This window comes from Drosophila biarmipes, chromosome 3R (genome assembly GCF_025231255.1).
Source record: "Drosophila biarmipes strain raj3 chromosome 3R, RU_DBia_V1.1, whole genome shotgun sequence".
Lineage (NCBI taxonomy): Eukaryota > Metazoa > Arthropoda > Insecta > Diptera > Drosophilidae > Drosophila > Drosophila biarmipes.
Genome location: NC_066616.1, coordinates 18,569,308 through 18,597,081, shown reverse-complemented (window position 1 = coordinate 18,597,081; position 27,774 = coordinate 18,569,308). Strand labels below are relative to the sequence as shown.

The following is a 27,774-nucleotide window of genomic DNA, read 5'->3' as shown; positions in this document are numbered from 1 at the left end:
GACGATGAGGAGGCAACCCAAATCTGTGGAGGGTCCAAATGCAGCTGCGAATGAGCCCAGTTAATGGGGGTTTCAACAAAACTGAATAAAAAACCTTGAAGGCTGCTCAAGGTAAGCATAGAACTTTCCCTATGCAATCATTTAGCAGGTTGCGTCATTTTCCACGGTGTTAGAAAATATGAAACAATCATAATTTTTGGCCATGGCTAATAAAAAACGACGGCCAAGGTCAGGTCAGGTTGCTCATTAAGAACACACAAGTGCAGCTGCTAATGAGCTATCTTCAGGATACTATAAATATATACATCTCTTTCCCGCCCTCGCAAAAATGTGAGCCGAGGCACCTTTTTTAATGGCCGCCGGCGGTGATGACCTTGGTCGAATTTTTAAGCGGAAAAAAGGCAACATACACACATTTTTTATGGCGCATTCCCGTTGCGTGGCGAACCGTTTCGGATTTGGTTTTTTACCATCAGCCTTTGGAAATTTATGATTTATGACGCCGGCCGTGTCCAAGTCCGTCCAAATGCCCGCATCCGTGACCCTTTTGCATGCGGTCCAGGATCGGTTGGTGTTGTAGGATCCTCAGGGATCGGCGGCTGCTGTTTTGTAAACACTCAGTATGAGTTCCCGTTCCCGGGCGCTTGGACGTTGCGGATCGGCTTAAAAAACGCATCGGAAGAGGCTATTTTCTGTTCGCCAGCAATTCGAAATGAGTTAAAATGTGTGCAAAATATGAAAAGCCATAAATGGCATATGTGTCGATTTCCATGGGAAAGTGTTGAGTGAAGTGCGTCCCAGGGACCGAAAGAGGTCCATGTGTTAAAGATGTGTTTGCCAAAAATAAAAAACGGAAAAGTCAAGGGGTTTAGGGCTACATTGGATAAAAAACTCGATGGTAAGTTGATAAATCATCATAAATGTTAAAGACTAAATGTATCTTTCTTCCCAAATATATGCCATCTTTTCTGTAGATGCTAAAATTGCTTATTTTTAGCTCGCAGTTTTTATTTAAGCATCCTATATTAAAGCTTCAACAATAATTGCACCCCTTTTAACAAAAAACGGACCCATTAGCTTCTTTAAAAATATTTTAAACTACATTTCTTCACATCCATCTTCCCTTAATTGAATTCAAAGGAAGCTCGCAGGGCTCCTTAAAAACGAAAAAGGAGAACTCAAGAAAGGCCCAAGAAAATGTTTGAGATAAATCACAGACGAAAACCGCAGACATGCCTGCGCATCTCATCCGGGGAACATTTCTTGCTTCCCTATCTTTCCCCAGATTTTTCTCAGCGTTTTGAGTAATTCCGCGGAATAAACGATGAAGCAGCCGGTCAGCCCCCGACCCCTGACAAAAAAAATACACAAAAACAAACCCGCTCCAGGTACAAAAACAACCAGATCGGGCTGCGACAAATCTTGAGAGAGCAATAAACAACATGGTTGACAATCTTAAATCTTGCCTCATGCAGGCCATCCCACACAGATGCAGATACGAGCTCACAGATACGAATGCGAATGAATGTCGCAGCCATTATGGAACCCCTTGTTTTGGTTGCCTTTTGTTGGCTCACTTCTCTTCCAAACGACCAACACTATCGCACTTCCAATGCCAGTTTTCAGATTTCAGACCCAAGTAAATGTTGCGGTCATTGCTATGCCGGAATGCAACAACAACAAAGCCAGCGGAGAGCAGGGTTCAGACCAGGCCGCTTTAAAGGCTTGGCCGGTTCTGTCCCGATACGATACGGCCCCTTGGTAGGTAAAAAGAATACCAGGGCACCCCTGCTCCCCAAACAATGTACTGTGGGTTCCATAAGAGAAGATCCCCTTGAAAACTTTCTAATTCTAAATTAAAATAAAAAAGTGTAATACTATAATTCAATTTTTTAATTTGCAATAACAACTAACAAAAAAATGGTATATCAAAGAAAATGAAATCATACTATTTTTTTTAAGATATAAAAATTATATAAAGATACCCTTAATTTTTCGTATATTTTTATAACATTTCTTTAGAAGAATATCAAGTAAAACAGTTCTTTACATAGGACCTTTCTTAAAAAATTAATCCTATTGAGCTTTTTTATAAGTCGTTTTTTTTTCCTACACTCTGTTGTTGCTTTCCACAGTAAAGACGCGGACTCGAACCCAGTCAGCACTTGGCCTTTTGGCTTCTTTTTGGCCGCCTGGCCTGTTTGTTGTTTGTCTCCTTTATGGCTTCTTCTCCATACCCTTAATCGCTATCTCCGATTGCAGTCGGATTTTCCCTGCTTTTTATTATATTTTTTTTTTACTTTGGGGTCACATTTTCGTGCTTTGCAGGTAAACGGAGCACACGAAAAGCCTTTTCTTTGATGGTGGTCGTTGCCATTCGAGATTCGTTTACGGATATCGAGTGTCTGGCGAACCTCACTACCCAACCATCCTTCGCTACTTTAAGCCCGAGAACCAAGCCATCCAATAACTTGTAAAATAAGCACTCATCTAAGCCCGTAAATCATCGCCGAACTGGTTAACGACATTTTAAACACTCGGGAAATCAGGGCCCGACATAAAGATTCAATGAACAGCCAAGACATAAAAACCACAGACAACAAGCTCGAGCAGAACAGAAGCGTTTGGCATTTGATGTTTATTTAATTTGCCGCAATTCATAACAATTTCGTTTACGACATTTTTACTACTCGACAAATGCCGTAAACAAAACACAGCGTCGATTTGCTCGATGTGCCCTCTCCTCTGACTCCGCCGGCACACGCTCAGGTTTTTATGGCTCCGTGTCCGTGGACTTGAATCTGCGCTGCTCCTCGACAATTAACCGCCATCATCGAGTTGATTCGAAGGCGAAAGTGCAGTCAGCACCCCGGCGATTTACGGGCGTTTTATAGATCGTAAAAGCGGCTCTAACGGCCGGCCAGATGATTTTACGACGTGTCGAAATGCCACCAGGACGAGCTGTGCCAGCACTTGTCCCCCGAATTGGATCGCATCGGATGTGGTTCAAGTGCAGCGTCGTAAAAACTTCCTCCGTACTCCCGTGACTACTTGAAAGAGCCGTAAAAGGGCTATAAACAAAAGTGGCGCCCAACGGAGGAGACACCGCAAGTTGTTGGCCAGACTTACGTGTCGTTATCCCTGCGGATTGTGTGAGCGATTCGATTCTGATTTGATAAGGATAATTATGTCTGATCGCCATAAAAAGACAATCAAGCTGAGAAGGCGGAAGGAGCATATGCCCAGTAATTGGACTGTTAAAGACGAGAGTTTTATGGGGAAAATGATGAAGAGATTGGGGTTAGTAAATGGGGTACAAGTCTACACAACTCAGACAGACCGTTAAATTATTCATTATTTTTCTGTTAAAACTGTTTTCCTAAAAGACGTTCAATTACAAACACAAAATATTATGCAAATATTATAAAAATGTTAATATGCATTGAAAATAAATTAATAGGTATGTGGTATAAAGTTTTGAATACTGAGATGATTAACAAGGTAAATCAGAAGTAGGATCTTATATTTCTATGTAGATTTCTTATCAGAAGACCTCGCTGCTCCTGCGGCTAATTGAAGTCTGCTAGAAACAACAAAGGGCCGCACTGCCAGCGATATATAGTACGTAGCTTATCCATGTCGTGCGCGATACCCATTATTAAGCCAGCCGAAGACGTGTTGATGCACTGGGCCAGGAACCAGACATCTCAGACAGCTCGGACAATGCAGAGCCAAAGACAGAGGGCCACGGACAATGAACAGCGAACAATTGAGCTAATGACGTGACTATGGACACTCGACGCACTGCCCGGTCATTTGGCAGCGGAAAAAAGCCAGCCCCATTCCGATTCGGCTGACCATTCCATTCCATTCCCGAGCCAAAAGCGCTCGTCTGGGCCGCGGTTTATTGTTATCATTCGAAATGGCAATGGGCAAACTTATGCATCGAAAGTGTTGTTAAATTACGCCAAATTGCTTAATTTCAATAATGAAACGAACCGAATGGACGGCAACCACTCAATGAAATTGTAAATTTCGGCCCCAAATGATATGCAAAGAGCAGTGCAAAGGCGGAATGATCCGTGATCGTGATGTCTCCTCCCTGTATTTCTTATTTCGATTCCGATTTCAAGTGTGTTTCCCCCCATTCGGACACACGGACAAAAACCAAAACCAAAACAATGGGAAAAACTTTACTTCAGTTGCTCGACTATCACATACTCCTTGCTCGCATACTACTGTGGTAAAAAGGATGTACCGAAAATGATATCGAAAAACTTCCATTACTGAACATAAGAAATGAGAAAATACTAATGCTAAGCGTCTAGCACTATATTTGAATTTTTGTTGCTTTTCTTAGTAACTGAACTTTTTTCCAGTGTGTTTTCACTCGATCTCGTCCAGACGGCGGCTCGAGTCTTCCAATTTAATGGGCCCATTGAATCGGTCGTTAATGTTGCTTTTTATTTGGCCTTTTATTCGGTCCCTCTGTTTTAGTCTCTTTTTTTCGGTTATTGTTGCCCCAGACTTACTCAATTGTGTTATTGTTTATTTATGCGAGCTTAAGTAATGCGCTGCAATTCCAATTTCAAAAGATAAATTTCAAATTTACTGTCAAATAATTTATTAGACGAATGCCTCTCCACTGGGGAGCTACTTGGAAAGAAGCTTTATTGGGCTTCTTTGTTTGTTTTCTCTTCTGTTTGTGTTTGTGTGCTCCCCCCAAAAAAACACTTTTACATTTTTGTGTGTGTTTTGGAAAAGATAAAAGCAAAGCCGCAGCGAAAAGTTTTTATAAAGTTTTTTGGTATTATTTATGGGCTGGCTGTCGTGGGCGTATACGTAATATTTTATAATTCCCGAGTCGGGGGGCAGAAACTAGTTGAACCGAACGACTTGTGATTTGACACGGCAGACAGTTTTGATGGCCCATTGATATCACTCCAAGGCGTGGGCTGTCCACTTAATCAATTGCGATCTATTAAAGCTGGTTTTATCAATGGGAATGGATACTAAATCGGATTAAAATTGCCCGCTTTAAATGGTTAATACTATTAAGATTAAAGGATATCTACGTTTGAGATATAATGCTTAAAATAAATAATGAATAATAAACCTGAAAATAAACCTTTACCAAGCGGTACCGATAAAATATAGGCAGCGGTTATCGTGTTTTGACTATCGATGGAGATCAGCATCGATATCCTTGAACCTACGAAAAACACTAAGTTAAAGTACAGTATTTGTACAATGGAAACTGAAAAGTTATTACTAATGGAAAAAGACTTGGAGACTTTATAAAAATCCATTAAATAAATTAAAAATAATCGAAGAGTTTTCGTTGCCAATATCAATAAATCGGAACCAATCAACTGGAGTCCTTATTTTCCATGCGACCAGTCCTTGTCTTTTTTAGCCAATATAAGTCCCTAGTTTATCATTATAAATTATGGCCACTTTCGGCCGACGCCATCAGAGTCGTTTACTAAGTGCAGAATCGGCGGCTCACGTCCTCCCGTGGGCTTGAGTCTACTGTGTGGTATATACCTACAGATATAGTAGTTCCTGCCCGATCGAGAGACATTGCCCCGGCGGAGGCGTTCAACCCAGAGTGCTCCACGGCATGGCAATTGCGACTGGCCACTGGCAACTGGACTGGTGACGCTTGCTGCCACTTTATCACGGCCGTGCATCATAATTTAGGCAGCCATTCCACCCACACTGGCGTGGCCAACAAAGAGACACACTGACAGAGGTTGCAAATAATAAAATTCGTTGACATTCGGTGCGCTGACTAAGCAGCCAAAAGGCCGAGGACGTGTGCAAACCTGGCCAAGATGGCCCAGCGCGATAGCCACAAAACGCTGACCACGCCCACCCATCGACCCTCCGGCCACAGGGCCATTTCCTGCGACAACTTTTTGTGCTTGAACACTCGTATTAAGTATTAAGTATGAGCATATAATGGTTTTGTTTTCATTTTGCGACCCAAAAAATGTGAGCACTTTGCTCTGGCCCCATTGATTAAGTGGATCGATTGGCCGGCCTGCCTGGCCGCCTGGCAGCAACTGGCTATCAGCTCTTGGCCCAAAACACTGAAATTAGTTGGCATTTTAACACGAACACCTGACACTCGAGCCCGGCCAAAGCAGCAGCTTCCTCTCGTGATGTGTGGAGTGGACCGAGTGGTGGGGGAACCTATGGTTTCTCTTTGGTCAAATGGATTATATTACAATCGGAGGGGTGCGGGGCTCCACCATTATCGATGGGGCCTGACGCAGCAGCAAAGCAAAAGAACACTTGAAAAAAATAATATTTTTAAGAATATTAAATTTAAGAAAATGATAGAGACTTCCTCGAAACTCTACATATTTCGTATAAAGAATAGTTTTGCTTTTTTTGTCAAAAGATCTAACAGCTAGAAAAGATACCTTAATATACCATATCAATAATATTTGGCTTGCATTTTATCATTTGATCAATTTTGTAATACAAAATAAATATTATATTTACTTAATTCATATTTCCCCCAGTGCATCAATGGGTTATTGATCGATAATTCCATTTAAGCAAATGTTCGCGCTGAGCACCAGAATTGTCCAAATTATATGTGTGTGGCCCCTGCATCGAGTAGGAATTAAAAAAATGGCCAAGTTTCCTCAAAACCAACTCGATTGCAACTCTTTTTACCGAAACGCTGGTAATAACACAGGCACCCGAGGGACTCCGATCGGGATCGATGGGATTCTGGGAGCCAGAAAGTCGGGATACCGAGGGTTCGGGGTCGGGATCGGGGTCTGTAACTCCGAGTGCGTTTGTCGCTGCCGCCAACTCATCAGAGGCCAGTCCATCTTCATCTACATCCCATACACTTCCCAAGCGGATCCCCAGCATCATCCGCATGCACAGGCACATCCAGAAGATGTATTTTCACTTAAACGTTTTACTCGGCTTATAATGGCTTTAATGACTTTAATGGCGTTCGGATAATTTGGCCGCCGGCAGCTGGCCGGACTTCATCTCCGCCCGAACTGCTCTTTCATAATTGACGAAAGTAGATGGCCGCCGGTGAGATGCACTTGGATGCGGATACCCGCACATCCAGGATGCTCATGCGAAATGTATATAATTTGTAATTGTTGTTCCTCTTTAAAATGCACTCGACTGCGGCTGGAATAATTGCAATGAGCAGTTGCAAAGTGATCCAAAATGAAATGAATGCAATTAATTCGAGTTTTCTCCGCAGGTTCGTAAAAATGTGGATGGGTTAGGGGTGGGATTTTCTCACGAAATATTTTTGAAATATTTTTTGATTGTTTTTATAAAGAAGAATAAAAATTGCTTTGATTGATCTTCAAAATCTTGATCTTCTGATCTACGCTAAAAAATATTTTACCTATTTAAATAATTTAATTATTTTAGGGTTTTCCGATTTCTATAAGTGCTGTCCTTCACATGCAAGAAACAACTCTAAAATAAGTTATTAGGATAAAGATCACACCATTTAAAACCGAAAATATTTTGTGAAACTTTGTACCTTTTAATTTGTAACTCATTTCTATACCAATTTCTCTATTTCTCTTAAGGATTACCATTTTGCCAATAGATAGCACCATTCCACGTCATTCACCCGCCGCGATTGACCTTGAGACAACAAGAATCCATTGAACAGAGTTCGACCCTGTTCGGCGTAAATGGCAATTCGTAAAAAAAAGACATAAAGACTACAGGTATGGCCAAAAAAGACACGAAAGACGTCGTCACACGGCGACACAAATCAAAAGGTGCAGCATAAAAAACGACATTGGGAAAACAGATAATTAAGCAGAGGAGAGAGAGGGGCAAGTGGAAAACGGGATGTCTGACCTGAGAAAAGCCGGAGGAGGAGGTGGAAATGCTGCTGCCGAATGACAAGTCGCACATTTTCAAAGAAATTACCAAAAAATAATGGGAATAGACAAGAAAGAAAACATTGGAAAAGGCACATAAATTCACCGGGACACATCCATAAGCGGATCAGAATGGAGGAGTATCTGGAGAGCAGCTGCCGAGGGCGGGCAAAATGGGAATGGGAAAATGGGGTGGGAGCAGCGTTGATGGAGGGCCGGGAAATGAAAGGAAGGAGATCCAAAATTAGTCAAACCGGGCGAGTCAATTAAATCGAATGGGATGCCCGGCAGGCGGAATTTATCGGATCGCTTATGGCGAAGCTGCTACTTAAAAACGCATTTGCCCGGGGCAAAGTATTTCTTAATATTTGTTTACGAAAACATTCTGGAACGTCGCAGTGCAGAATTTACAAGCTACGCGTCCCCCGGGGCGGCGGTCCCATGCGACTTTTTAATTAAAATTCCGAATGCATCGGCGGTCGAAAAAATGCTTTTATTATTTTAATTACCCATTTCGGACTCGGATGGCCCGCAGCACTCAATATTAATTTCACAAAAATAACTTTGCCGCCATTCCTTCTGCTGCTTCTGTTCATTACTGTCTCTCTACCAAAACGTGTCTTTTGTTTGTTTTCCCGCCAGCTGGGTCCCAAGGCCCAGACCCCAAAAAATGAAGAAAAAACCCAAGTGTTTACTCCACAAAAAAGAACTCCCAAAACAAAATAAAGCGCCAAACATTCAGAGGATAGATACGCATTTGCTCGACGTTCGATAAACATTTATTGGGCAATCCAATCACGGAACTCACGTTCCAGGGCCGTGACAGTTTCGTTAAAATGCTTTTTCTTTATCTGACTTATTTCTCTGCTTTCTGGTTTTATGCTGGCCGCTCTTCGAATTTCACAAGAATTATGTTTGCCTTATGAAAGAGTAATAAATAAAGCATTTTTGTATGCGAACGGTATAGCCAGGGGCTCGCAATGAAATCGAAACTGAATTCGAACGCGTTATGGAGTCTTGCAGTTGTTAAGGTTTTTTTAAGGACAGATGGGGTTAGGCTGTGTGAAAATTATCTTTAAGCTTTTTTAATATCCATAATATTATGGGCTCTTGCTTAATATGCAATTATCAAAGGAAGTCCCTAAGGAATAATATTTGTATCAAACGTGTATGCCATAAAGTACCAACGTTTGACTCAAAGAAACCAGTCATAAACTGAAAAGAATTTAAGTTATGACGAGAAAAAATTAAATAGGGCTACTTATTAATAAATATATCTAAACTCTTAAACTTAGAAGATACAAAAATAAAATATCTTTACGTTATGAGGACTCGTTATCGAGAATTCTTAAACTACCCTTTTTGGTCATTGTTATAGTTATAAGAGTATCTATATTATGATGTTTATTATATTAGGGCTCCCAACTCTCCCCATCCTCTCCAGTATTTCCCCAATTGTGTTAAAGGTCAAAGCTAAGCCAAAGAAGAAGACAGCGCAAACATGAAGACGGTGATTAGGGCCATAATCTTCTCTTCCCGGGGCAATTTGTCACCACAAGGCATTGGGCCACTAAAAATCATTTAAGGCGAAATAAAAATATTTTTTACGGCCCTTTTATAGTTGTTGCAACAATCTAATAACAATCCAAATAATTATCCAAACAAGCGACGGCAAACGTGAAAGTGGAAACCCCCGAAAAATACGAAATACGAATACGAGCCCAAGGAAGAAGAAGCAGCGGCGGAAGAACGCACTCAAAATCCGAAAATGAGCCATAAAACCCCAGTGCGAAATGCTACTGCTCTCTAGGCCACGCCCCCTTCACACGGAAGCCATAACGGCAGAGCCAAAGTGCCGATAACTCAAAAAGAGAGAGGGCTATCAAGCGTCTTGTGTGTGTGAGAGTGGGATGCAGCTAGGGCTGACCTGTGTGTGCGAGCGAGAGGGCTGCGCGCACCATAATGGCTGCGCCGTAAGAAATGAGCGGCCCGAGCGAGATGGCTGCTCTGGCCTTCTCTCTCTCTCTCACCCCCATCTCAGGCCGCCACGTGTCGCTCTCGCATTAAGACAAGTAAATCGGCCGTTGAGCATAATCGATACGCAGCTCTTCGTGAGAATGGCTTTTCTCACGCTCTCCCTTGCCGGGCAGCAGCGCAGCCGCCGCCTCTGCTGGCGTCGTCGCCATAACTGTCGTTGGTAATGGCCGTTTTAAGTGCGACTGAGATGGCCTCATAATCGTTTGCTGAATGTGGCTCAATTGTCTGCGGCTCTCTTTGCCCTGCTCTCTCTCACTCTCTGGCTCGTGCTCTCTCGCTCTCTTTGTGCTTGCCCATGTTTGCTTATTAATTTCTATTGATTTAATTGTGCAGAGAACATTTGGCAGCCCGGAAAAAAAGCCTGTGGCGTAAGGAAAGGAAAGCTCTCTTTTTGTCCGCTCTCTTTCGCACTTTTTTTGCAAGAGCGAGAGAGCCGCCGAAAAGAGCGCGCGCAGCCAGCCACCTCGCGCGGCTGTTAGAAGGGGACATAAAATGTGCCAGGCAGTTAAAATGTAGATTTAAGTAAGTGGAAACGAGATCGTTACGTTGGCGCATAAAAATAAAAATCATTGAGCTCGGGCACTGATTGAAAAAAAAGCAACGCAGCCAGCGGAAGACGGAGAAGAGAGCGCCGGGCAACAGGCGAACTTCCACTCAAGGGAAAGGCGACGGGAAAAGCGAGTGGAAAAGCGAGCGCAGCGAACATGTTGCGAGTGCTTTTCCATATCAATCAGAAATCACCTTAAACTTGTTTTCCACCTCCTCTCCCCCTGCCCCACCCCCTCCACTACCTCTTGCCCTCTTGAAATTCATCGCTTCTTGTTGCTCGCCGCTTTTTAAGATTCTTTTCATTTTCGTTTTATGGTTTTTATGGGTTTTATGCGGGTCTTTATGACTTTTATGGGGTTTAGTGCGTGCCAAAAACGAGGAAAACAAAAGATACACAGCCCCCGCAACAGCAAAAACTTTTAATTGAATAATGCCGGCGTCGGCCGGCCGCCGCTGTTGTTGTTCTTGTGGCCCAAAGGCGGCGGTAATTAGCCGGAGATAAACATTTAATTGGCAAATTCAAAATTGGAAACCGCCACGAGGTCCACGCCGAATCGCCGCCTTGCCCATTTTCCCATTTCCCCGGCCATATGCATTCTAATTGGGTCAAAGAACCCGAAAATACGACTGTTTTCTTCCGCGGCGCCACGCTTCTTGGGTGGCACTTTCTCGGGATGGTATCTTGAGATATTGCAACATCAAACAAGTTTTTTGATCCTCAGTAAGTTGGTATTTTTATTATGATACAAGTACAAATTATATTATTTTATAAAAAAAGGATAGAATTTAAAATGTTTTACCACTATTTTAATACTAAGAAATCTTCTTTTTTATACTCTTCAATACTTTAAACAATTAAGATGGAAGCACTTCAGCATATTCCTAATCTATTATGTTATTGGGGACAACACTGCGTATGAGTGATATTATATTTATGAAACTTGTTTGCCCTTTCCTTTAATGGCATTTCTTATGGACACCGCAAAACGCATTGAAGTAATACCATAGCGGCGTGTATCTACTTAAAAGGCAACATTGTATCTCTTACCGAACGAAGGGAAACCCAGAGAAATACCCCCTTACACATGCCCCAAGTAATTATTGTTTTCGAGAGGCCGATGCCCATTATGCACTTGCCAGTTGTGCGGTCGCGGAAAAGGTAAATTGATAAATTATAAAAAGAAACTTAATAATATAAATAAGTCGGGCCGCAACCTGTCGCATCGGCTCACAACTCTGGCGGTAATTGGCAAACTGGAGGCACTGGCCGCAGTTAATTGCACTTTTTAATATCCTGACCCTCTTGCTGGATTTTGGTTGAGGAGTCGGGGAGGAGCGTTCGGAAAGTGAGTGTAAACACGACATGAAATGTTGCACGGCCACTTGGCCACCTCGAAGTGGCTCGAACGGCGAGCCGGACCCCCCGTGTGGCAAGCTACTCCTTTTGGTTTTCCCTGCCGAGGAGGGAATTTACGACCAGGGCTGAGGGCTTGTGTAATTGCCACGCAATGCTGCATCCGCATCCGCACACAGTTTTCAATTTACAAAAATTAAAAAGGAAAATATGAGGCGTACGGCGGTGGAAAAGCAAACAAGGTGCCATGCCCTCTCGGCACGGCACGTCCTTTCCCAGGACACATGTGGATCGCCGTCGGCGTGGAATGTCCTTTTAATGGACTCGCCACTCTCACACTGCGCCGCATCCTTTCGCCGCGTGTGCCGCGCTGTTTGATTGCCGTGAATGGCTGGCTGCAGGATTTTTATCCTTTCCTTTCCCCTGCAGATCCCTGCCCTTTGTTCCATCGACGCAGATGTCGTATATTTCCCGTAGTCCTGCCGGGCAATTATGACACGGTAAAAGCGCTCGGACAACAGCTGACCAGCTGGCAGATCCTTGACGGTTAGAACTCGGATAGAAAGGAGGATCCACTATACAAAGCATTTGGTCTTTTAGAGAAAAGAATTTTAAAAACAACAGTCAGTCATGCCATTCAGTGTGAATTCTTAATTATAGTACATGCTATAGTAAATGCTACTTTATAAAGTGTAATCTTTATGATGACTATAACAAATTCTACTTTTTAAACGGTGTACCCTTATTTATTATACATCTTTCTTATAAGTTCCTGAGCTTCCTTTTAGAATTACCAAACCAATAGAATTTATTTAATCATAAAATATATTGCAACTTAAACTATCCAGTAAATATTCAAAAAGGCATCCTAGAACGCCACATAAACGTCTGCAGAAGTTGTCTTGAAAATAGAGTGGAGAAGAGCTTGGTGGTGCCCCCAAAGGGCGCCGGATGATGCATGGTACAGTTAAGCCAAGAGGTCGAGAGTGGCTCTGGAGGACCAAGTGTCACTGGTGGATTTCCCGCCCGCCGGCGCCCATGGGTCCACAGATGCGATGTCGGGGTGTCAAATGTGACGCTGAATTTATTACGGAGGGCTTTATTTATGCGCTTATCGCGTTGCCAGTGCCGGCCTTAGCACGTTGTCAAGTGTTTATCTTGGCCTCGGAGCCCGAACGCCGAACCCCCTGGAACCCCTAACCCCACGAAACTCGGGGCCCAAAACCAGATCCCCGGCCAGAGCCAGACCGAAATGAAATACCAAAAAGCTTAAAATTGAATTTATGACTGCACCTAAATCATGCGTCGAAAAAACAACACAACTTACGAATATGCGAGTGATTCTGGGTTGGTTGCTGGTTGTTTTTGAATGAGCCTGTCGCATGATTTAGGGCCTCCAGCGCGCAGTCGAGAAATTTAAATAATAAATATTCCATAGTTACACAAACGCACAAAGCCAGAAAATGGTGGCCCAGGCCCAAATTCGATTCAGAAAATCCAAACCGATTCGTAAAATATTCAGAGCGAGCGCGACTAAATCAAAAAGTTGTCGAAATAAAACGTTTGAAAATTGAATTTGGCCCGGGCGAAATTGAAAAGCATTTGTAACGGAAATGAAAATCGCTCGAGGGTGGCATCGAACAAAACCCGATTCACCCCGACTCTGAATTTAAATTAAGAAATTTATCTTATCAATGGCCTTTGTGTATGTGCGTCTTTGTTGTGGGGCCAATGTAATTTTTTTCCGAGCATCTCCCACCTTTTTTGGGACCATAAAACTAAATGAACTCAATTCCTTTGTTTTGCCAAGCGTTTTCGCTTTGGGCTCTAAGATTGCCATCGACCGAAACTCGATATTCAATACTTTGTTTGTTTTTTATTAACATTTCAAATTTATTTGCCCCGAAAACGAGTCTCATGAAGTTATTAAAATTAGCCCGAGATATCTCACCGTTTTGCACCTCTTCTAACAATTTGTACTCCAGAGGAGAGCAACGATTTCGAGCGCTGCGAAATGGCTTTTATGGCCGACTTCATGGCTAATAAAAATTTGCATTGTTCGGGCCGCAAGTATTTTTTTTTTCAGCTGGTCGAAACCAGATCGGTTTTGGCCAAGTCCGCGGCTTTCATAAATTAGCAAGCCAACTGCCAGGGGAATTAGCATACGAAATTACGCTGCTTAAAGATAAATACCTTAAATTGGTTGTTATTTAGAAGACCGTAACATAAATTCGAAAAGCAAATAATGCCATTTGTCAATGGGATTACGAATTTGGGGCTGCAATATTTTCACGGGGTTTATTGTTTTCGGCCCGTCTGAAAGGAGGTGATCCGACAATTTGTCGTTCGAAGTAATAAAATCATGTGTTAATGTTTGCTTAATGTGGAGATTTGTATTTGCATGGGGCCTGAGTTTGAGTTAGAATGTGGAAATCCTTTAGATACTTTGGTGAAATATCTCAACAACTATTATTAAACGTTAAATGACCTATGAATATACATGAAAATGTGAATTTAGGGCACCTAAAGTAATGTCTAAATAGCTTTAGTGGTCTATCTCGAGCTCTCCCCGATCCCATTTAACACTTTCCATTTAATTTTCAATTACAGAGCACTCACACAGCAAATAAATTGCCCTGCCATCCGATTGCCAGCCCAGGATATGGTATATAACACAACTCTCGAGGACCGTTCTCCATTTTGGGCCCATTAGAAATTCAGAGCGCGTTGAGGTAAGTCCACATGTAGCATGTATTATATGTGTGTTGCACATTATTTATGGCAGCTTCGGAGTCTCGGAGTACGTAATCAAAACTGGGCTTCAGATGCTGGCGATATGCGAAGCGGGGAACTGTGTCAGTGGGCCGAGCGGTGGAAGAAAGGGTAGCTGAAGGATTCAGGATTTGGGCCAGTTGGACAAAAGGCGAAGCCCTCGGCCAATTTGTGCCATGTGTGTGCGACGTGTCCCTTTCGCCGCTCGAGTGGCACAAATGAAAGGGCCAAAACAGAGGGCAAAAAACCAGATACAGATACCCAGATACACCGTTCCAGAACTGACCGCCGGCCAATGACCGGACCTCGGCAAAGGCCTGAATTCCAGCTCGGGCAGCTCATTTGCATTTTCGGGGAAAGGAGACAGGGAAAGTGTTTCCAAATTGCCACTCCATGTCCTGTATTTTCTCTGCCTTTTTGAGTTTTTCTCACTTAATTTCAGTTTGCCAGTTGGTCTGTTGATTTTTCTAATTAACGAAGGAATTTTCCATTTTCTAAGTTCCATTCTTTTTGGGCGTTATTTATCGTTTTTGATGCCACCCTCGGTGGGGTTGGGAAAGTTGCGTCTGTTGGTGGATGAATTATGCCTAAACAGCGATAGTCATCTAATTAAATGAGTTATGGCGCCGGCATAACGCCGAGTATCTCGCTTTCGGATAAGCGTTTGCCGCCTAATCCCGCCCCGCGGCCAAAGCCCAAAGCCCAAAACCAGAACCGAATTCGGGCCCACAGATAGTGAAATAGTCCGACTTGGGCCCAGGGGATTTATGAGCTCGCATTTTGCATAGTTTGGAATGGCACCGAGCCCGAACTTGAACACAATTCATTTTCCGGCCACAAATCTCCCGTTTTGCATTTGGCGGCCATGAATCATGACCAAGGGGAGGGTAGATTTGGGGAAAATTTAAAACTTTACAATGGGAGGGAAGAATATTTAAAAATATATTTGGATATGGAAATATGCAATTGGTAAATAGATAATTTAATTTAATTAAGGTAATGTAAACTGTGTTAAATACTGAACTTTACTAAAGTTTTTAAAATGAAGTAGAAATTAGCCTCCGCGAATTCTTGAGAACTTACATAAGGAAATAACGTTACGCTCAGCCATGGCTCTATTTTAATCAACTTTTAAAGTATCTGAACTGAAATGCGAATCCAAAGAACATTCACTTATCCCAAAAGTGTTTTTTGGGTTAACCTCTTAAGTTGTAAGTTATTATTCTCCCACTGTATCTCGTAGGTTGACCCGTTAAATGCAAAGCGTTCTTGTGGACGGCCAGGAACGACGAGTTTCGGGTTGCCGTTGAATGGCATCGGAATTTATGCACATTTTATTGACCAGCTCGGGCAGAAAGAACGGAGCAGAGTTGAGAGTTGTTTGTTGGGCCAACAGCATGTCCGAAAGTGTTTTATGGCCGTTGTGGGCGCTCGAGTGGCCATTTTGGTCGATCCGGGGATATGGGGATATGCGTTCGTACATCTGGGGAACCAGAGGGACATGCACTCCCATCTGCACTCTCTGGACTTGTCCGACAAGCACTTCTCCCCGAGGAGCAGAGGAGCGGAGGAGTCGAGGCGACGAGGGGCCCTGAATACAGATGAGCCTGGTTCAGATGAGTGTTGTACTAAATACTAAACACCCGCTAGGAGTCAGTACTTGCAGCTCTGCCAGCCCTGATTTATGGCATTCTAGCAGCTTTAAGGCTTCGAGCTAGGCCCAGAATTAGTTTAAATCGCCGCCGCTGGGGAGTCAACGACCTGCGACAAGGCGGTTCAAAGTCAAAAAGTCAATTATACGGATACCTAAAGGCACAGCGGCGGGTGGAGTGGAAATCTCGTTAAAAGCCAATAACAGACGCCATTAAATGTGCATGAAAATTAAATGAAAACGGCTTGATGAGCTCGCCTGCGGGAGCAGCGAAGCCACGCGACCACTTGAACTTGGGCGGGAATATCACTTTTTGTGTGTTTTGTGTGCAGCAATTCGAACTGACCGAGCGGATCCAATTGGAGGGCAAGTTCAATGGCACCGGGGAGCCCGGGGAGTGGGGGGATCAAAGGCCCCTGCGAGATAAGAGAACTCCAATAAGTTTAATTTATTCCAGCCCACTGCCATCTGTTGCGATGTGAGAGGTCCAACACTCAGTCAATCAACGCGATAGGCGTGTGCTGTAATTATAAATCCGATATTAAAATGCCGGGCATGGCGGGGTTAATTCAAAAGTGCCTTAGGGGAAAGTGGGAGAAAACATTTTCGCTTTATACGGGAGCTAATGAATGTATTCAAAAGTACGGCTGTAAAATAACCATTAAATGGGATCAGTATTATTAAAGTATTATAGGAAAAGAACCATTTTATTTCCATTTGAAGCTGTCTTTAAGTGATTAATTGTACATTAATGCATATCTACGTTTTCAAGACCCCTGAGCCTTTTAAATCAACTCAAATTTATGTTCCTTAGAACAACCTGCCAAGAGCATTCAGTTCTCCCAAACAAATCACACAGGGCACAGTCAACTCACTCCCAGTCGCAAAACAAGTACAACACCATCTACCACTTTCCACACAATTTAGTACTGAAGATAATGAATCGCATCCTGGAGCAGGTGATCCACCAGAACGCACCCGTGGTGGATCGCATACTATCGGAGCACACCTTGGGATACGTGGTCTCCGACAACGTGGCCAATGCGGTGGCCGAAACGTCGTTCGATAACACCAGTGCCCAGGCGATCGTGAAGCATCTGAACGGACTCCTGGTGGGCACCTGCCAAAGTGTGGTTCGGGACCTTGACCCCTCCAACAAACTGTGCTTCATGCGCCTGGCCACTCGCAAGTTCGAGTATCTGGTGGCCCCCGAGGAGTACTTCACCATCACAGTGGTTCAGTGAGGGAAAAATCGAAAAATGGGGGTATCGATAAAAATACCCCTATCATAATACCATTCAAGTTGAATATTCGAAGAGAATGTATCTTGTGCTAGACGGACTACTTTCAAATTGCCCAAAATTTGTAGGAAGAATTTCCTCAGATAGCGCGAAAAAGTTGTAGGAAATTGTTTCCTACAATTTTTAGGCAATTGGCTGTTCCAGAGTATAAATTCATCATATTGTCTCTATGAATATTCTAATGTTGTAAAGTCCAAGTCAAATAAATGAAGCTATCTCAAATATAAAAGGGCGGTTGCATAATAAAGTTATATATTTCAGGCAGATCTTTAGAAAGGTATCCGTCTGATTTCCTTTCCGGTATATCTAGTATATAGATAGGTTGAAAATTTTTGTAAAATGCATGCATTTTTAAATTAAAATTGCGAATAGCCATGACATTCAAATGAGATAAGAGTAAAATGTCGATCACTGTTGGTGGCAAGGGGAAGCCGTCGAGCATGGGGTGGCGATTGTGTAGAACCCTTTCGAATGCCAAACAAACACGGGAAGAATGCTTAAATCAACAGGGCTGCCCGAAAATCCCTTATAATACCCCGACGACGTTCCGATCTCGATTATTTACGACATGGCTTCATCGGCCGGGGAATCTGAATCGATGTATCTGTGAGATTGCGGCATCTAATGCGATAATTCAAGAGATTTACTTCTGTCAACATGACCATTTTGTCCGCTGGATTGGATTTTCGGGGTGGGAATGCGTGGCCTTTGACCTTTTTCCTTTGCCTCTTCCATCTTGCTGCCACAATGGACGCTGCCTGCTATTTTAATTTAAAATGGCAGGACTCGTAACTCATTTTTACGACGCACCCTCCGGGCAGATGAATGCGTGCGAGTGCAACTGCGAGTGTATCTATATCTTGTCCTATTTTTAAGGATCCCTTTGCAGGGGTTGCTTTTCGCCGGCAACAATAACTTATCTGCCCTTCCTCCTTTTTTTTCAACCCGACTTTTAACCCGAGTCCATAATCACCACGAGACGCTCCTGGGGTGCTTTGTGCCCCGGCAGCTATCTTTAAGCAGTTTCCCATTGTCTGGCGTCGTTTTGTGGTGCTGGGTAAATATGAAATCGTACAATTTGTTCACAAACTTGATTCAACACAATGGGCCAGCTTCGATGGTGGCAAGGTCGAGCCACTCCGTTCGTGCCCCCACCTCGGCTGTCAGAATTGCGCACTTCATTTGAGGCAGCGTGAAATGACATTACTCCACGGTCCATTCCCGGTGACGACTCTATTCCTGCGAAATTATCAATGCCCCGGCGAATTAGAAACACTTTGAATTAAATTCGAATAAAACGTTTTCCAAGAGGCTTTCACACATCACACTCTGCGGACTCGTCAGGCGGCTACCGTCCCCGTCTCCCGGTGTTCACTGTACGGGTGCACGGCCAACACGCTCTATGAATTCAATTAAGTTGTGCCGCAAACCTGAAAGCGGAGATGCATCGTGATGGAGGCAGCGAGTGTGATGAATACTCAAGCGCAACATCTGCCCATTACTTTTGAATACTTTGTATTAGTCGTAAGCATATATTTTATTTATTTATTTATTTTTACTTTGCCAGCTTACTGACGGGTTCTTTGCCAACTTTGAGTTCAAGCGTGAATGCAGATTTGATAAAGGAGATTAAATTAAGTAGTATTTGACATTAGATCGCATTTGTTTATTTATTTACATAAACACTTGCTTGCTTTAAGTTAAAAGTGTAGCCATAGCTATGCATTTTTCGCTTACATTATTGCTTAATTCTTAAAAGCTTTTAGCAAATTGTTTAGTATGTTAGTATATGCAAAATTTAGTACCTACAGAAAGCCATAAAATACCTGATTTTGACAGATATGTATTAAACAACGTTATTAAGAACTTATAGCAAAATTTAATGGAAATAACTTTTATTAAATAAGAACAAATTATTTTTAAAGAAATAAAAATATTAAGATTATGAAGAAAGGGACCAAGAACCTTTGGAATTTTACTTTCAGCGCCGACGGCTATCGCATCGAGAAAAAAGAGAGGGGAGCATGGAGAACTGAGGAGAACGAGCACCTCGAAATACTCACTCAAACGAAAAGGCCAAGCCCATTTTCTGCTGGTGGTGGTGATGAAATGCTGAATTTTTTCTGGCTCGTTCAACCACCGCGCCACATTTCCAGTTTCGACTTGCTGCGGCGCAGACGTCGCTCGCAGGGGGCGGATGAGCGATGTTCTGCAAGAAGACCAAAAATAGAAAGAACTGCTGGAAAAAAAGAGAGTTAGCAGAAAAGCAATACAATATTTAACAAAAAAGCATAAAACTAAAAGTCAGTGAAAACATTTATTTAATAAACAAAACAGGAAATAAGGAGTTAGCTGCAAGCACTTACTCCGTTTGAAAATTAACGGAAAAGGGACGGCGTTGCGCAAGATTTTCGACAGATGGCAGCACTGTTTTGCATGCGCCATCTATGGGTTCTCCCACCATAGTTTGAGAGTCAGCATGGTTGTCCAGTTTTAGAGCCACTGTTACTCCTTTGAAGTTTTTCTGTTGCGTAACATATGTTAAAATGTAATGCTACAATTTAAAATTTGAACTTATTTAAAAATAAATGTTATTTGTCAATTTGTAGGATGTTAAAATTCCGGTAAAAAATTAAATATTTTGTTTTGTTTATTGGTTGTAAGTATCTTAAATAAAGAGCTACGGCTGAAAATTAAACTGTTTTGTACAGCTAGCAACCTAAGCTATATAGTAAACTATTTTTAAGATTGACTTAAAAAAACTAAAATTTTTCCAAATTTTTTATTTTTTCATAGGGGGTAACATCTTATTTTTTGAAAAAAATGGGCAAAAAATAATTTTTTCTGTTTTGAACGCTAATCGATAGGGAATTTTATTACGAACTCAACGATGTATGACATTCCATATTTGGACAACTGGTTTTTATGTTTCTAACAAAATACTGTGTTTTTTATGTCGAAATTTGGAATGTTGGAGTTATGGCAAAAACAGTACAATTTAGTTTAGTTTTTTCTTTGTAATTTTGGTGAATGGAGTGCCACAGCTAAAAGAATAACAGTTTTTTACAGCTAACAACCTAAGCTATCGTGTCAACTGTTTTTAAAGTTGATTTAAGTAAAATAAAATCTTTTCAAATTTTTAATTTTTTCATAAGGGGTAACATCATAATTTTTGAAAAAAATGGACAAAAATTAATTTTTCTTGATTTGAACGCTAATTGATAGGGAATTTTATTACGAACTCAACGATGTATGACATTCCATATTTGGACAACTGGTTTTTATGTTTCTAACAAAATACTGTGTCTTTTATGTCGAAATTTGGAATGTTGGAGTTATGGCAAAAACAGTACAATTTTGTTTAGTTTTTTCTTTGTAATTTTGGTGAATGGAGTGCCACAGCTAAAAGAATAACAGTTTTTTACAGCTATCAACCCAAGCTATGGTGCCAACTGTTTTATAGTAGGATTTAAAAAATATAAAATTTTTTCAAATTTTTCATTTGTTTAGAAGTGTTACCCCTTCTAATATATACATATTTTTTAAAAAAAATGAACAAAAAATAATTTGTTCTGTTTTGAACGCTAATTGATAGGGAATTTTATTACGAGTTCAACGATACATAACATTCCATATTTAGAAAAATATGACTTAAGTTTCGTACAACATTCGGTTGTTTGTTTTTGTAAAATTTACACTTTACTTTATAGTTTTTCCAAAAGAATGCAGCCTTTAAATACGAACACTCTTCTCCCAACAATTTTCCAATTAAGTTTTCTTTATATTGGCTCTCTCTGCATTTTCCGCTTCGGTTAACGATCGACTGCCAACTTGTTAAGGGGTCAACAGAGCATATTGCCAATCAAAGCCTTCGATTCAATTTCCCCGGCTTGCCAGAGACGATAATAGCAATGGGGCATAAAGCCAAGTGCGGGTGTTGCAGCGCAAACTATTCCATTCAAAATCGGAGCAATCAAAGCATCAAGATGTCAGTAAACGCGGTTAAGACAACAAAATTACTTTGAGCATCGTTAGGGCCACGATTCCGGCTCAAAAACCGGGGCGATGCCGGGGACGATGAGGGGGAAAAACATGAAAATCATCTTTCAACGCGATGCGCTTTCGACATTCGCAGCAGCCAGCCATCGCCATCCGCTGAAACGGCTAAAACAGAACACCAATCGCCATCGGGGGAGGTGGAGTGGGCGGAAGGGGGCTCTGGCTGCGAACTGGAGTTGTTGGCTTCGAGTTGCACATGTGATGGCCGGGGAAATAAGAAAGATCCGAGCCATAACAGAGACAGCCAGCAAGTGCAGAGAAAGGAACCGAAGGAGGCGAAGACTGCTTTTCATTTGGCTGCCGGCGATGTCCATCCAGTTAGGAATCAACTGGTTTTCCTCACGGCACATCCTCCCCGCCCCAGCACTCTTCATTTGAAACTCTAGCCATCATCAGGGCTCTAAGACTCTGCATACTGGATTAATACACAAGTATAATATGATTTCTTGAATAACTGCATTAGTTTATTGTTATATTTTTTTTAACTTTTTTTATTAAAAAACATCATAAAAAGTTTAAATGATAATGGATCATACTATATCTTGAAAATAATGTTTTTCATCTTTTAGGATAGGGTTCAATAAAATGAAGGAAATAATTACCGAATACTTTACTAATTAGTTACCCAATAGTACCTTTGAATAGTTAATTTTTGAGACTCACAGTTCACGATGCAGGAAGTATCTGTGAAGTGGCTTTGTTTTGATGCTCCCCACTGGGAAATCGAGACCCACCCACGCCTCACTGACCTCTGCACCGCCCCGAGATCCTGCTCCCCATATCCCTCGATTCAACCTCATCTAAACTGATGCAACACCGATACAGATACAGATACGGTTCCATCGCTCCTCCGTCGACACTTGCCGTCTCTTTCGCCACTCGTGTTGCTGTCCCTGTCTCCGTCTCCGTCTCATTGTTCGTCTCAGTTCAGTTTGGTTTGGTTCCGTAAATTACACTTTTGATTTTTAGTGGCCGTAAAATAATCGTAAATGTCGTGGTTATTGCGACCGAAAGTGCCCATTTTGAGTGCTCCCCTTCCAGCGCTGCCCCTCTAACTGATATTTTCGCTCAGTGCAGCTTGTCGATGTCGGCTGGGACGTGCTGCCACTGCACAAACAGCACGAAGGCCCTCCAGTGCAGCCAATACCTGAAAGCCGAAAAGGCCAGATGGGAATTTTTTCCAAAACAGAAATCTGTTATTATACAAATAAAGATTTTGGTTAAAAATGCACTAATTTTACCCCAATTTTTTATCCAAAAATTTAATGATTTCCATATAATATGCAGCAAAAATAAACAATACAATTTTTTTTAACCAAAATATAATAAAAGGTTTAGTGATTTTAAAAACACTACCTACATAAAATGTTTAGCAGAAATTCGAAATTCCTTAATTAACCAAAATAAAGGTGTTATTTTCCTCCAAATTTCTTGTTAAAGAGAACAAAGAATACGATAAAATTGAGTATTTTTTTAAATGCCTGAAACTACTTTTTCACAAAATGTATTCTCCTACGTTTTAAAAAATATTTCTAATATTTTTGAGCTAAAGTTTTGTTTATTTTTGTTGAAACCCTCAACCGCCAGTTCTAAATTGTTAGCCAACTTGGCAGTACCGATACCCTCCGCGTCTTACCCTTTCCGCCCCGCCACCACCCCCTTCTGGCCAACTCGCTAAGCAAGCTGCACTTGTTGTTTTTAATAAGTTTCTGGTTGTTGACTGGTTGTTGTTGCTGCCGCTGCTGGCTGGCTGGCTTTCTTCCTTTGATGTTTCGATTAAGTTCGGAGTTCGCGTTGCCGAACTGGTTGGTTGGGTTCCATTCTCCCTCCCCATCCAACCCCCTTTGGAGCCCCCCGAGGAACCCTCCCCTCGGAGGGAGCATTTTGGCTTAAGTTTATGGCCATTTCGTTCGTTTCACTGTCTCTGCTTCTTGGCGCTGCTCCTCGTTGGCTTGATTTTCTTGAGCATTTCACCCATTTGCCACTTACCTTTGCTTATTTGGGCTTGTGCTGGAAATTTTCTCACATCGCCGCTCTGACGCAACTAGTTGCCCATTGGCCCGCTCACACAACTCCCTATAAACCGCCCACCGCTCGCAAATTTCAAATTTGATTTTATTGTTATGATTTCAATTGTTTTCGCAACGTAAACACTGGAGATTTCCAGAGCAGACCATGTCGAGTAGTCGGTTAAATAATTTTCAGTTTTTATTGCACTCCGCCAGGGAGATTTTGCATTTAGCGCGTACTGTTCGAGTGACTCAGGCAAGGGGCTCTGGAGAATGAGGAAACCGCAGCTAGGTTATCTTAACTCTTGGGGGAGGAATCTACAGCTTTAAAACATTTCATAGAAATTAATATTTATCCCATGAGGCGTACAGTTCGTAGATCAAATTAGTTGGGAAGATATTAGGAGGTTTTAGGTAGTAACACGGTACTGTAAGTATATTTGAAATAGCAATAATAATACCATTTATTTAGCAGATACTATAGCCCAGGTTGATTTATGTGTTTTATAAACCAGTTTAAATTAATTTGAGACGGATTACCCCATCCTACTGCATCAATTTACCAGCTCTAATTAGTGTTAGCCGGCTTATTAGCATTTTCCAGACAGTTGCCGCAAACAAGTCACATCGAAACGCCCAATTTCACAAGAACAATTACGGAAAGGCACCGCCGAAGGTGATCATAATACCAATATGCTCCGGTAATCGTTTTGAGGCCAGGCCCTCCCAGGACACTCAAATCGAAGGTCGCCTGCCCGAAACGACGCACAGAAAATAATAGATCGTGGAGGAAACCCAAAGTCGAAACCAAATCAATTCATAAATCATAAAAATGTGTCATAAAAAATATTGCAGCCATAAATGGAAATGGAAATGGAAATGGTAATGCTGCCTTTCAACATGTCCTCGAGAGCGTAAAAAATGCCAAGGCGAACGATGCTTTTTAGCTGACCTTAGGAGATTTGTTGTGACTCTCTGTTATCGCATCGCCGACGATCCCAAAAAAGGACACCCAGGTATTGTCTGCCTATGCCAGCTCGATTATAGCCGGGCCCGGTAATAAATCATAAAAATATGCCTCAGCCGCCCAGATCGGCAGTGAGGCATAGACCTCGTTACACGGTGGATTCGAAAATTCGTAAATCCCCTGTAAAATTGGTGGTGGCCCTCGGTAGGTACTATGTTGTGTATATATTTTGTATATATGTTGCGTATTCGGGCCGATCGCGCCCTCGAGCATCTGATAACAAAACCACCGGCATGGCCAATGGACAGGGAAACAAAGGGCCAACAACTTTCTCTTTTGCGCCAGGCGATTCGGGCCGCATTCATCCTTGCCAAATATGAGAGTTTTGATTTATTTCCCAAAAACATATTCCAGCAGTTGGCCTGTTTGTTTGGCTGTCAGTAAGAGGCGCCTGTGAGTACGTCTAATTGTGTTTGGGCATCAATTCTTTGTATTTAAATACAAGAAAATAGTAGTATTTTACACCATTTCATTGAGCGACTTTCCCTTCTAATCCCCAGCACATTATCACTTGCCATTGGACCGAGATGTCTTCATTTCCATGCCATGTGACTTGGGATGTCAGTGCTGTACTTGTGGTTCCACCCGCTCCCTCTTAAGTTGCAGCCATGATTTACTACGAGCAGATGATTTAATATAACCGCATATATGGATGTAGACACACGCACACACCCGGCCGGAGTGCACTTCAGATGCATTCGACTGCATGGAAACTGGAACCCGTTGAACAGGCCCAGGAACAGAAACATATTCGGAGGCAGACACCCCACACATGTTGCCAGTGAAGCGTCCGATTTGGAGGAAATCGGGAGGACAGTTCAAGTTCCTCCATCTTGAAAACTGACGCCCCTAAGAGTCGGGTCTAAACGTTTAAAATTCTATTGGGACTCAGGAGTAATACGTTACTGAATCTCATCTAAATTAATAAGCGCAAAGCTGTCAATTCTATTTTATTTTCATTTCAACATCCCGAAGAACGGTCCAATCAAACAAACAATTCGAGATATTTATGTATTTTATTAAATTTATAGTAAAAGATACAAACGCATATCATTACATTTATAGGCAAAGTAAAAATATAAAAAATGTAATTTTTTGTTTAGAAAAATATGTAAATTATGTAGAGCTAGTAAAATTAATTCCTGTACCTACAAGTGCTAATAAAAACGCTGTAAAAACAAATTGAACAAAATATGACTACATTTATGGCCCCATCGAAACGAAAATGAACTTCCGCCAGTGCGAGTGCGAGTGCGTAAATCAAGGCGTCAACGAGCTGCGACCTTGCCGGAGGGCTCATCAAGATGCTGGCCAAATCCGACGTCAAAACAAATCGTTAAAATGCCATAAAAGCCAGAGCCATATGCAATCACTGGGCCCCGGCGAAGGCAAATGCATTCAAATAAAATTTTACCGCCATTTCCTCGGCCATCATCATCGCATCAAACTAACGGCGGAGGCAACGGCGGCAGCATCCGAGGCACCTCGTAAAAGTAATGATGTCTATGGGCCATCAGCATCTCGCAGATACATTTGTATCTACACGCAGGGGATATCACAATAATTATGGCATACGTCACGCAACTTGGGTTTTATGTCTTTTATATTGATTGTCATCGTGTCACACTAACAGATCGTAAAAAGGTCGTAAAGTCCGCAGACTCGAACTCGAAATCTCACTCACGCCGGAATGAACGCACATCCCCCGGGGCACTCAGGATCACAAAGGACACTCGAACCAGCCGGGATGTTCGGATCACTCTGAGTGATTCTCAGGCGACTCTGTTTAGCAGCGGATTTCTGCCACTCGAGTGGTGGCGGTGGCGTCAAGTCGTAAAAAGAACATAAAACCTCGCCCTGTGTTTTGGTATTAACCGCAATTTGTTTATATAGTTGTTAAAATGCCATTCTATCTTGTTCCGCTCTGTTCTGCTTAGCATTTAATTGCCGACTGCCGGTTTTTCTTTTTACGAGCCAATAAAATTTATTTTACGACAATTTAAATGGTTTCATTTGCTATTCGCTGGTACTGCATAGGTACAAGGGCCCAAAACAGCAACAGGTTCTAGGCCATCTTCTTTAAGTGCTTAACTGTTTGCTTTTTTATTAACCAGCCCCAAGTGGGGTCGTAAAAGTCCCTAATCACAGACATATGACAGTCATTACGGATTGGTTGTAGGGTGTTCTGAATAAGGGGAACAATTGATGTATTTCAAATAGTTTAGCCCACTTTATCATTGGGATTTTTGGTATACCACTATCTATATGCTTTTTAATGTATATATCTCGAATTCTATTACAGTTTAAAGAAGCGCTTACCATTCTCAGCACGATTGCCTGCCATAATCCCTTCCGGGTTGCTTGACCGTTTTCCCACCTCCAAAACAAACGCCCCGGGCGCCGCGGGAAAAATTTGTTTGCGACTTGATGACTTAATCCACCGCAAAGTGGCTCAGCGGTGCCGGGCATGGGCTCATTACGGGGTCAGAAATCAATTGCGGTCCGAAGTCGCTGTGAAGCAACTGCTTATGCAAAGCAGACCATCCGAACCGAAACCAAAGCAAAACAATGGCGAAACCGGGCCGAAGAAACTCCTCGGACACAATGAAGACATTCGGTGCGGCCGAATGCTACCTACTAATCCTGGCAATGAACCCTTGACTTCTGGCCGCAATTCATCAAACAATCGGCAGAGCATTTGCATGCGGCTGTCGGCAGCTCTTCACTTCCCAACTGCCTTTCCCGTATCATCATCCTAATCCGAAGGACTGAGGATCGAGGATTGGGAAGTGAGGATTGAGGATTGAGGACGGAGGGCGACTAATTGAGCACTTTTGTTTGAGTGCGGTGGCTCGCGGTTTTCGCCTACTTGTTAGCTGCTGGCCAACTATACTCCGGCCCTCCCTCGCACACTCAGAGAAAAGGATTGGTAATTTAAGATCCTTAAATGTAAAGGTATTTTAAGTAGAGAAAATAAATGTCAAAGGTGAAATGCCCGCATTCTTTTTTATAAAAATATAATAAATGCTCCTTTTCCTACAAAAAAAGTGTATGTACATATATTATTAAATTCAGATTTCTTTTAATATTTTTCTAAAATAGCTACAAATTGGGTGGCAAGTCCAG

General features: G+C 42.2%; 1 protein-coding gene and 1 long non-coding RNA gene across 3 annotated transcripts; both read left to right on the top strand.

The window, feature by feature from the left end:
• The first annotated feature begins 644 nt into the window (after positions 1-644).
• LOC122817781 (uncharacterized) lies at positions 645-25,809 on the top strand. Of its 2 annotated transcripts, none has more exons than XR_006367353.2 (3): positions 645-898; positions 14,440-14,561; positions 25,149-25,809. It is a non-coding gene; the product is annotated as an uncharacterized LOC122817781 (long non-coding RNA). The 2 variants fall into 2 exon arrangements; XR_007764477.1 differs by lacking the exon at positions 25,149-25,809 and adding an exon at positions 19,539-20,182.
• On the top strand, positions 17,067-17,782 carry LOC108023430 (dynein light chain roadblock-type 2). Its single transcript, XM_017092921.3, has one exon. The coding sequence runs from the start codon at positions 17,191-17,193 to the stop codon at positions 17,494-17,496; it is 306 nt and encodes a 101-aa protein (XP_016948410.1). The 5' UTR covers positions 17,067-17,190; the 3' UTR covers positions 17,497-17,782.
• Positions 25,810-27,774: the final 1,965 nt, after the last annotated feature.

What these genes read in the sequence shown, in the direction of transcription:
- LOC108023430 (XM_017092921.3), top strand. Translation starts at nt 17,191, where the DNA reads ATGAATCGCATCCTGGAGCAGGTGATCCACCAGAACGCACCCGTGGTG.